Source organism: Nuphar pumila, chromosome 15 (genome assembly GCF_984573655.1).
Source record: "Nuphar pumila chromosome 15, dmNupPumi1.hap1.1, whole genome shotgun sequence".
In the NCBI taxonomy this organism is placed as follows: Eukaryota; Viridiplantae; Streptophyta; class Magnoliopsida; order Nymphaeales; family Nymphaeaceae; genus Nuphar; species Nuphar pumila.
The window spans coordinates 58,296,290-58,308,805 of NC_143263.1; the positions used below are offsets into that span (position 1 = coordinate 58,296,290).

The 12,516-nt window shown below is 36.2% G+C and overlaps 1 protein-coding gene across 1 annotated transcript in view; it reads right to left on the reverse strand.

The window, feature by feature from the left end:
- The window catches only part of LOC149815426 (uncharacterized), a 170,735-nt gene that overhangs the window by 131,907 nt on the left and 26,312 nt on the right, over positions 1 to 12,516 (reverse strand). Inside the window, exons 11-16 of the mRNA XM_089990542.1 lie at positions 5,768 to 6,009; positions 4,211 to 4,417; positions 3,375 to 3,473; positions 3,023 to 3,094; positions 2,561 to 2,653; positions 2,114 to 2,251 (exon numbers count right to left, since the gene is read on the reverse strand). Of these exons, the coding sequence (XP_089846668.1) occupies positions 2,114 to 2,251; positions 2,561 to 2,653; positions 3,023 to 3,094; positions 3,375 to 3,473; positions 4,211 to 4,417; positions 5,768 to 6,009 (851 nt within the window). The remainder of the gene's footprint in view (positions 1 to 2,113; positions 2,252 to 2,560; positions 2,654 to 3,022; positions 3,095 to 3,374; positions 3,474 to 4,210; positions 4,418 to 5,767; positions 6,010 to 12,516) is intronic.

The window sequence follows — 12,516 nt, forward strand, 5'->3', positions numbered from 1 at the left end:
TTTTGTGTGTTTGTGTAGCATATAAGTGGCATTATGATTATACCCTTATTCTATTAGCTAATACACTCATGTTGAGTGTCATTATATATAGACAAGAGATGTTTATTAATACTTTTGTGTGTTTGTTTAGCACATAAGTGTCATTGAGATAATACTCTTGTTCTAGTAACTGATACACTCATTTTGAGTGTCATTATATGTAGACAAGAAATATTTATTCACACTTTGTGTGTGTTTTTATCCCATAAGTGGTATTGAGATTATGCTTTTGTTCTAGTCATTGATACACTTGATTTTTAAGGATTAGAGGTCTAATGAGGTGATTGCTTGTGGTATTGAGATTATGCTTTTGTTCTAGTCATTGATACACTTGATTTTTAAGGATTAGAGGTCTAATGAGGTGATTGCTTGTGGTGGTCAAACTAGTGTTAAGATTTGCTAATATCATTCATTTTAGGATTTTTAAATCTCTTCGTAATTTTTCTAAACTCACGTGCTTTTGTATGAGAAATGATTATTAAAATATTTTCATGCATTTTTGCATTTAATATGCTTTAGTTGCATGAACTGTTCCATGATTGATTGTCTTGCATATTATGCATAAGTTTAAATAATGATTTGGCATGATCATTATTATGTGTTGAGACCTTTGTGGCTTTTTGTATGCACATATTGTGCCTTGGCAATTGTTTTCATTTGAATGTTGTATTGTCCTATAGTGGACTATTGTTTGTGTAATTTCTTTTGTTTTGTGTAATTCTTTTATAGATTTGCTATTTGTATTTCCGCTTGTTTCTAAACATGTGATCTTGAAAGTTTTTTTATTTAAAATTAGTCCATAAGTGACTTTCTTTAGTTATATGACTGATATTGCTTCTAAAATTGATCATTGCAATAATGGAAATCATTTCTTGTATCTTCCACTGTATGAAAATAAACTATAATCCTTTGTGAGTTGCTTCTTGATGATATTAAAAATTCATTAATAGATATATGAGTGCATGATTTTCATGAGATGCCTTTATTGTTACTATTGCTTGTATCCCTCTTAATATTATGTTCTCTTGTGAATTAAGAACTTTTGATTAATTATCTATTAAATGACTATTGTGTTTGAAACTAATGATTTATTAAAATTAGTTCTTACTTTAAATGATTTTGAAAAATGTTAATTTGACTTGTTAAATATCTTTTATATATTGTATGTTTGTGTGCTTGGTCATCCTCTCTCCATAATATATAGTTATTTCTCTCTTTCTAGGTTCTCAAAATATTGGAGGCATTGATAATTCTAAAGACTGTTCGAGCATATCAACTTATCAAGGGAGCACTAGAAGTCATTTCAAGAATTTGTATTATGAAGAACATATTGATATCTTATGTAATGAGATTTTTTTTGTAATTGCAAACTTACGGTGAGTCACCGTAAGTTTGAAGGGGGGTGTTAAGATAGGAATATAATATTATATATGTATACATATTGTATATGTATGTACATATGTATGTATATTTTATATATATATTATACCCAAGTCAACTATTAGTTGACTTGGGGATGCCTGGCTGTCCAATGGCTAGATTGGTTCCCCTTTCTCTCCTTTTAATCTCTCTTTTCTCCCTCTTATTCTCTATATAAAGGATGGGTGTGTGCCTTTGTAGGTGTAAGAGAGTGATGGGTAGTTTCTTAGGTTTTGAGTGTTTGAGTGTTTTGTGTGAGGCACTTTTGTAATTTTTCATTTCTTTTGTATTATTTGAATTTCATCATTAATGAAAGTGTTTATTTTTAAGTCATGTGTTATATGGGTATTTCTATTGTTAATGTGGGTTTAACTACATTATATTTTTGGCCCATGGGACACATTCCAGAGTGTATTGGGATCCGTATCATTTCATGCCAACATGATACTGACAGTTAGTGAGTTAATTATGAGTTAAAAAGAATATAAGCAGCCACAAAATAGAAAAACAGGCATGTTTCCATACAACATAGAGGAGAGCAGCCACTTTATGGCAAAAAAGTTGTGCAATAAATGTCTCATCAACTAATCAAAGTCTTCAATACGTTATCTTTGTGATGCTTAGCAGAAAAATATGTGGACAAGAGTTACTGAACCTCTGGATTTTCTTGCAGATCTGATGCATCTATGATAGGTGGTGGATTCTTGAGCTCACAGAGTTCACTATATATGGAAACCAATTCTGCAAACCCCAGTTCAAGGAAAGAGGGTGGAACAACCTTGTCAAAGGATGGCTGAGAACAATACAAAGTAATCAGTATTCATAAAAGAAAATCAACATCATCCAGTAAAGTGCAAGAAAATTTTGGACACAAGGAGTCTTCTAGTTTGTGCTTGTGCTACAATGATCTTAACTTCAGCTGAACCCATTCTAACCATAGGAAAAGCAAGAAAAAGCTGATCGCATAATCTCTTGCAAGTTTTTGGTTCTGGATCACTGTGAATAATCATCTGAAATAAGAAATGCTAGTTGCTGCACTTACACAACTGATAAAGCATATTGTAACAGCAGAAAAAACTCAGGGCCATATCCTCCAACTCACCAAAATATGAAGTGGGTTCCGTACTAGAATAAAATGCTTTCCCTTCTTCATCAAGTCACTTGACAAGCCAGGGAGACGTTGTTTTGCCATGTGCTGCACAAATGAAATACAATGTGTAGTGATTAGATGAACTTTTTGCAACTTATGTAGATGAGCTTCTACCACTATAAATGTGGCAAATTTTGAACAAAATAATATGTTAAGAGAGAATATCATAACATAATAAAATATTTAGAAACATATGATGCAATAAATATTTTAGGCATTAAACTGTGTGTGTGTGTGGCTATCAATGTAAGATAGATATGAAAATTTTGAGCTCCAGATTCCTCTACAATTGACTCTTATCAGAACTTTATGAATTAATAGCAGACCAGGATTAATAGCTTCATGCATTAGGATTTGGTTTAGTTTATAGCAGAATATCTTGATAAAATCCTCAAAAATTTCAAGAATTCATACCTTACAGTAACGATATTTCTTTTCTCCAGGTCCAAATATTACCTCTTTAACAACCCTGTCACCATCAGAGTCCTGCATTAAGCAAGCTACCACAATTTCAGCATCACCTAAATGCAATAGTGCAGGAGTACAAGACAAAACAATGATGGAATATAAAACCATGCAAAAGGCTAAGTCACTACAGACCCATGATTGCAAGGGAGCTTGGGAAAAAAAGGACGGTCGTGATCATGATAATGATGCCGATCAAGAAAATTTCAACGACAAATCATTGATCACACAATGATTACCATCTTTTCATTCTCAAAAAATTGAACAATCTAAAACAGATTGAAATACTAATATCCGTTACCATTTTGGATAGTACTCCTGCCCGGTAAGGCCTTTCTACACCAGTAACCTTGAGAAAATTTGCATAGAGAGGTTCATCAAGCACTTCTATGTCATCCCTCTGAATACAACAAAAAAGATTCCCAGTAACCATCAGCCTCAATAGAAAAAAATAAAATCACAGTTTTTCAAGAAAGAATCCAACCCATTCAGAGTTGCAAGAAACCAAATTCTACACAGCTTGATGAGATTTTGTCAAAAATCAAGCCAAAACTTCATCCTAAGAAACCATGTAAAGAACAACTCATTGCAAAAGTAACAACCGCAATTGTTGCCATTGTTCCTATGAATAAGAACATACTTCGACAAAATTTATGCCTAAGCATATAAAAACATGCATTTCTTGTCATAAATTAAAAAAAAAAACTTATTTTTAAAATGAAACAACGAGTGAAAGCATACAAGGAAAGGAAATAGCTAGTCGCCTTTACGTTGCATATGATCAAATTTGCAATTTTCATTGAAAAAAATACAATGCCAAAAATCATTGTATCTAAGAAAAAATTGTCCGCATCAAAGTAGGATAAATTAGAACACAGAGCAAAGCTCGAAATAGAAAAAAAGCCATTTTTAAAGCACAGGCACAATGAAATAGACGAACTTCAGAATCCCATAAGAAAACGCCAATGTTTCGTAGAAACAATAATTACACACTTCAAAAATTGAGCAAATTAAATATATAAAGTCGCATAGAAATGAAAAAAAAAATCATTTTAAACCACAAAATAATCATAATAACGCACGCAACAAGAAATGATGCACAAAATGAAATAAAAAAGAAAATACCAAGTGATCCACCTGAGCAAAGGAGTACATCAAACTGGTACTCAACGATCTTGGAGCAGACCATGAATGAATAACTTCTATTTCCTGAACCACCATGATGGAATTTCGGAAAATGGGGAGCCTTGGAAATTTTCCGACTTCTGCTTCTTGCTTCTGCGTGGAATATAAAGTTGAAATTAACGGGGAGACACTACGGTAATGGAATTCTGTGTTTGGTTTTCGGGAAGATTACCCAAGTTCTGCACTCGTGAGGAGTCTACAGATTTTTGGTGACTACGATTTGACTCCTCTATTTGTTAATAGTTAATTTGTAACGAATAGACTATAGAGATTGCAATGCCGTGTCACTGTGATCCATATATCGGCGTTCTCAGTGGGAAGAGTGTTAAAAAAAACAGAGAAAATCTCATTTAAGACCAACCTTTTGGTCCTATTTTAAAAAATTGGCTTCACCTTTCTGAATTTTCTGATACGGACTCTGTTTTTTTAGAAACTGACAAACAGAGGCCCTACCTTTATTATACTAACTGAAGTTAAATCATAAATCAAATTTTAATAATAACCTTCATAATCAAATGTTTGAATCACTTACCTTTTTTTTCTTTTTCACTAAGATGAACTCGTATTTCTTAATTTCAAAGGACAATACAAGAAACCAAAAAAAAATACGTCTTCTAAGATGCTGGCCCTAAGGGTATGTTTGATGGCTTGTCTAAGGTTGGACGAAATGAACAAAAAGAACGGAACAGAGCATTGATTATATTCGTTCTGTAACAACGGTTCTAAGTCCAATGTTTGTTTGAACTATACTCAAATGTTATGTTTCAATTGTCCGTTGTTTGATGACGATGTACCCCCAGGTCGGATTGCTTGATTTGGTTCTCTGTGTGCAAGTGTCGTTTTTCTGACGATCATGTCACCAACGGTGGGCATCAACTACGGGCAGGTGGCAAACAACCTCCCGTCACCGGACCGAGTGGCGGGGCTGCTCCAATCTATCAACATTACGAAGGTGAAGCTCTACGACTCCGACCCGAGAGTCCTATGTGCCTTCCACGGCACCGGTGTCGAGTTCGTCATCGCAATCCCGAACGAGTGTGTTGGAAAGATGGTGGATCCAGCGACGGCCCTCGCCTGGGTCAAGGAGAACATCCAGCAATACGTTCCGGTGAGCCTGATCGATTACATAACCATCGAAAACGAGGTGCTCACCGGAAACGACTCGTTGCTGGCCGGGTGCCTCATTCCGACGATGCAGAACGTTTACGCCACTCTGCAAACCCTAGGGTTGGGGGATAAGGTGGAGGTGACGACGACGCACTCGCTCGCCGTCCTGGAATCGTCCTACTCGTCGTCGAGCGGCCGATTCTGGAGAGATCTCGTCGGACCGGTTCGGTCTCTGCTAGGGTTCCACGGGCGAACCAGATCGTCGTTGTTGATCAACGCCTACCCGTTCTTCGCCTACATGTCGGACCAGAAGCACATCTCCCTCGAGTATGTCCTTTTGGGGGAGAACATCAAAATCTTGGACTCCGGCACTGGGCTTCACTACGATAACATGTTGTTCACCCAAATCGACGTCGTGTACGCCGCACTAGAGGCGGAGGGGAAGGGGAATCTGAGGGTAAAGGTGTCGGAGACGGGGTGGCCATCCAAGGGGGACCCGTAGGAGACCGGCGCTTCGCTGGAGAACGCCCGAACGTACAACGGGAACCTAATAAGGATCGTGGCAGAGCAAAGGGGGACGCCGAAGCGGCCGGATGTGGGGCTGGAGGTATACGTGTTTGCCCTGTTCAACGAGAACCTGAAGCCTGAGCCGACATCGGAGAAGAACTACAGGCTCTTCAAGTTCGACGGGACGTCGGCGTATGCTGTCGGGTTTGACTCTGTCAGGCTTGGCCTGCTGTCGGGCGATGAAAGAGGAGGCGTAGATGGTGAAGGAGAACTCGGGATCCGATAGGAACCAAGAACTCGTGGGTGCGCCCGTCGAGAAATTTTCATTCCTTTTGTTTCTGTTATTTTTGTAACAGGGGGGAGGGTGGAACGAAAATAACATACTTATAAGAATGTGGTGGACGTGCGAAATGTCGTTCGTCGCGTCCAACGTTTGTCGAAAATCGCCGTTCTTAGCATAATTTTTGTTTGAATCATGCTGAGAACAACACATCAAACATACCCTAATTGACCGTTATTTACAGAACTCATGGTTTATTTACAAAATTTCAGAAAATGAAATACCAATAAAACATTAAAAGCATTTCAATATTCTGAAATACCAACAACAACAACTACGCCTTCATCCCAAAACAATTGGGGTCAGCGATATGAACCAAAAAAGAAATTCATTTTGGGTCTTCCACATGAATCCTTTTCCTCCAATCATTTCTATCCAATGCCATGTCCTCGGTGAGGTTCAAAGCATTCATATCCTTTCCTATCATCTCCATCCAAGTCTTCCTAGGCCTACCTCGACCTCTTTTAACTAATATATTTTCCCATTTCTCCAACCTTCTAACTGGAGCATCATTAGGCCTTCGCCGAATATGTCCAAACCACCGTAAACGATTCTCTCGCATCTTATTTTCAATGGGTGCAACACCTACCTTCTTACGCATCTCCTCGTTCCAAATCTTATCTTTTATTGTATTTCCACACATCCATCTAAGCATCCGCATCTCAGCTACACTCATTTTTTGAATATGATGTCTCTTGGCAGCCCAACATTCCGTACCATATAGTAAAGCGGGTCTAATAGTCGTCCTATAAAACTTTCCCTTCAACCGCAATGGCATTCTACGATCGCACAGCACTCCAGTAGCACTTTTCCATTTCATCCACCCAACCTTTATCCTATGACTTACATCTCCATCAATTTCTCCATACTTTTAAATAATGGATCCCAAATATTTGAAATAATCATTCATCGGTATTTCTTGCTCACCAAGCTTCACTACACTCCTATCACTACTTCATTGCTTACTAAACCGACATTCCATATATTCAGTCTTACTCTTACTCAACTTAAAACCTCTAGCTTCCAATGTCTGTCTCCATAATTCTAACTTAGCATTAACCCCAGCTCTAGACTCATCAATCAAAACAATATCATCAGCAAACAACATACACCATGGTACATTTTCTTGAATTGATCTCGTAAGCTCATCCATCACAATCGCAAATAGGAAAGGGCTTAAAGCAGATCCTTGATGTAACCCAACCGTTATCGAAAAATTGGTTGTCACCCCTCCACAAGTGCGGACATTGGTTACTACTCCTTCATACATATCTTTAATTATACTAATGTACTTGAGAGAAACACCTTTCTTCATCATTGTCCACCAGAGAACGTCCCTAGGTACTCTATCGTATGCCTTTTCTAAATCAATAAAAACCATATGCAAATCTTTGTTCCTCTCTCTATATCTTTCAATAAGTTGTCTAAGAAGATGTATAGCTTCCATAGTTGATCTTCCAGGCATAAAACCAAATTGATTCTCCAATATCGTGATAACCTTCCTCAACCTAGACTCAATCACCCTCTCCCAAAGTTTCATAGTATGACTCATGAGTTTTATACCCCGATAGTTTGTGCAATCTTGTATATCACCCTTATTCTTATATAAAGGCACCAAAGTACTCTTCCTCCACTCATTAGGCATCTTATTTGTTCGCCAAATCAAATTAAAAAGATTTGTCAACCATTCTAAACCTTTCTCTCCCAAGCATTTCCAAGCCTCGATAGGTATATCATCTGGGCCAACTGCCCTTCTTGATTTCATTTTCTTCAAAGCCTCTGCAATTTCTTTATTTTGAATCTTGCGCATGAAGTCACGATTTATCTCATGAAAAGGAATGTAGAAGTCTCCAAGATCTTGAGCATGACTATCATTAAATAGCTTATCAAAATAATCTTTCCATCTCTCCTTAATCTCCTCATCTTTGACTAAAACCCTTTGCGTTTCATTTTTGATACATCTAACCATACCCAAATCCTTCGATTTCCTATCTCTCATCTTTGCAAGCCTATAAATATCCTTCTCGCCTTCTTTGGTATCCAACTTGTCATAAACCTCCTTATATACCTTAGCCCTCGCGTTTCGAACAACTTTTTTAGCTTCCTTCTTTGCTATCATATACTTCTCCAAATTCTCATTATCACGACTCTTACTTAGATTTCTATAACACTCTCTTTTAACCTTAATAGCTAATTTGACATCCTCGTTCCACCATGATGTATCCTTACCTAGTGGTGCACCGCCTTTAGACTCACCCAATACCTCCTTAGCCATTTTTCTCATGCCACCCGCTATCTTATTCCACATTGATTCTGAATCCTTCTCGAGACACCAATCAGCTTCCTTAACTACCTGCTCTACAAACATTCCTTGTTTAGCTCCTTTCAGTGCCCACCACTTAATTCTAGGATCTATCCTATGTCTATCCCTTTTGCGACATTGTCTAATTCTAAGATCTAAAATTAAGACTCTATGTTGTGTAGCTACACTTTCTCCTGGTATAACCTTACAATCGATGCAACAACCCCTATCTCTCTTTCTAAGTAGGAAAAAATCTATCTGACTCGTATTAACCCCACTTTTAAATGTTACTAGGTGAGACTCCCTCTTCCTAAACCAAGTGTTTGCTAAGATCATATCATAGGACAAACAAAAATCTAAAATCCTTTCTCCACTTTCATTTCTTTCTCCTATACCATAGCCTCCATGGATACTCTCAAATCCATCCCTACTAATGCCTACATGTTCATTAAGGTCACCGTCGATGAAAAGCTTTTCTCCATAAGATATCCCTTGTACTACTCCATCTAAATCTTCCCAAAATTGATGCTTAATGGAATCATCTAAACCTACTTGAGGTGCATAAACACTAATAATATTAATAATATCCGTACCTAATACTAATTTAATAAGTAAAATTCTATCACCCTTCTTACGGACCTCAACTACATTATCTATAAACTGACGACTCATAACAATCCCTACTCCATTCCTATTCCTATTTATTCCTGTATACCAAATCTTATATCCCCAAGGTTCTATCACTTTTGCTTTCTCACCTACCCATTTGGTCTCTTGAAGACATAAAATATCAATCTTTCTCCTACACATAACATCTACTAACTCTACCAACTTACCAGTTAAAGACCCTATGTTCCAAGTGGCTAACCTAATTTTATGGTCTTGGACTAACTTCTTTACCCCCACCCGTCCAACAAAGTGAGGGAACCCTTGCCTATTTGACACCACACTCGGGCGCCGGTGTGACGTCGCTTCTGGGCGACGACCTAGCAACCCTTGCCCATTTATCACTGCCTCCGGGCCTAGAGAGTACAGCGCGTCGCTCAGTAGGGAACGCCCTAACGAAATTCTCATATTGGTTCATTTTCATAGGATATGACAAAGTTTTTATTTTGGCTGTCACAGGCCTACCGCAACCCTCCTCCTTTATCCGGGCTTGGGACCGGCAGTGTATAACTAAACAGTTATACACAGGCGGAGTTAATATTCTGAAATACCATTTATTTTTAAAGATGTCATAATTCTATGGTGATATTATTATAATATTATTTATTTTTTATAATTTTATATTTGTAATAACTACTAACAAACATCACTTTTGGCACCATTCCTTGTTTTGGATGAGCATAGCTAATTCACTACTCAAAATATGTCAAACATGACCGCTTGATTTCTTTTTAACTGTTTTATATTTTTGTCTCATAAAAAATTAGATGACTTGATAAAACTACTTGTCTAAGTTGTCAACTAAACAAATTTGGTGCCACGTAAGTGTCCCCTAAAAAACACATGCCATGCTAGTTGCCTTATGAAAAATCAAGAGCCTGAATTTCCAGGCAGCAAAAGGTTAAAAGTGTTCACAGTAAATTGGTCATGTTTATTATATTTTTTTAACTTTGTTAGTGAGGGCCATCTACGTCATTGCATGTAACATCTACTAGGATTTTCTTAAAAAACTATTTTAGTTTCCACAAAGCTGCCACTCGCCAAGAAAATCTCCAAGATATCCCATATGGATTGAGGGTAGGCAGATGGTTCCAATCAAGGTTGTCAGACTAAGAAGCAAAAGCAAGAAATGATAAAAGCAGAGGCGAGTATTAAATTTCATGGGTTTTCTATAAAAGTCAATTTTTTAACAAAATCTAAAAATGATGATTGCCAGAGATAAAGCACATAAAAAATAGAATGAAAAAACATATAAGAATAATAGATGAAGCTTGTTAAAGGCATAGAACATCAAGTTTTGAAAGTGAGAAGTATACCGCGGGCATCCCACTTATCTAAAAAGCTTCCCGTAACTCTGGTTCAGATTCTCTTGTGCCATATGTATAACCACATCCATCTAATTATATGTACCGTAATTGGAGTCAAGCATTGCTGGAAAATTATAGTCATCATTTGTCTTAATAATTTTCTGAGTTTTTTTTAATGCCATTTAGAGCCAACATTTTGTCTTTATTCTAAAAATGGACCCCATGTTTCTAAATTTCTTGATATAGGCGTCTATTTTCTTGGAAACCATGAAACAAAGGCACAGCTTTATTATTGTGTATTAAATTAAATCACAAGTCAAACTGCAATAGTAACCTTCATATACAAAAAATCATATTTTTGATGATGATGAATGTTCCCTAATTGACAATTTCAAGAAAAGCTACTTTCCATTTCAAAACTTAAAAAAGTGAGGGTCATTTTTCAAATTAAAGGAAAAAGGTTGGCCGTAAATAGAACTTTTTTATCGCATTTATATTTTTTCAATTAACTATTCATTTTACTTTTGTAAACTTAATTAATTAACACTTGACAGTGACAATGAATGTATAACCAGAATGACCAAGAATGACACTTGACAATGAATGAAATATTTTAAGTCTTATGTAAAATCGTTTTAAAACAAGAGTTCATTATACAAATGCATTGTAATAATTATATTTAAAATAACCGAGCGACCACTAGGCATTATTAAAACCAAGGACTATAACTGTAATAATTATAAAAACTTTTAAAAAGGACGATTAGAAATTATTAAAATGGAGGAAGCAGTAATGCATTAGCATTTGTAGTTTTTTTTTTTTTTGAGAGGGAGAGAATGAAAAGAAATATATTAAGGAGCATTTAGAAATCTCATGTGAGAGGTCTATAACTTTTTAATTTATTAATCACAAATAATCAATTACGAGAAAGAATTTAAATGCAATACGCCAAAAGCAGTGGGTCCACCCCACCCCTTCCATGGAATACACACATGCACTTACCTTTTGTGGGCATGCACTTTCGTACAATTATTACATAATAAAAAAAGAAAAGTATATGGTGGTTCTGTACCATGATACATGTACATTTTTTTTTTATAAAAATCTAATCATACAAATGTGTGTACCATTCATTGGGTAAATCTAAGCATGCATGATTGATTTACCATATTAGAAGGTTTTTATCATGTTTAATAGACTATAAAATTTTATTTTCGAAGTGCTGAAAATTAGCGACTCACAATTGATGAAAATAAGGGTGGTTTAAAAATGGTCATATTGAAATCAACTTTAGCACATGAAAATAATAAATAAAATATACTAAGCATGATCTAATGGTTAGATTTTGCATTTGAAGCTTAGATCTACGTAAATCAAGAAAACAGCCATAAGCTACTGTGGTACAGTACCACCATAGAAACGTGAAGGCATTTTATCATGGATGATGCCATGATATAAAAAAATAATCCCCTGGTCGAATGGCACCGATCTTCATTATGGACCATCCTTATGTCATCGTTGATCCACCATAGTATTAACACAATAATTCAACAACAAAAAAAGTTAAGGCAGACAAAGTTCTCTTGGAACCTTTATAGCCACCAAATGGAGTGTGATTCTCTAACGACAACAAGGACTAATTTAATTATATTTCCATCTTAATAAACAATATTATCTCTTTGCTCAAATTGGTATTTGACTTCTCTTTTTATAAAATTGTTTCTATGAGATGTGTGTCTGCTTGGGAATTTCAAGAATCTTCCAACAATTTTATAAATACTAGAAATATTGTATATTATATACACCAACCAGTCAATGGGCAACCTATATATACAAATACGGGCTCCCCTTTTTTGCCCTAGAAAGCCTCTTTTGCAGTAGAGACAAGAAGTGGAGAGGTGGTGGTGGTCGCCACGTGTCCCCATTCTTAATGGTCCATCATACAATACAAAAGAGATGCCTTTTTTTTTCCTGGAAATGCAATTGTATGAGTTGGCATTTGACAGATCACATGCAATTATGCATCTCT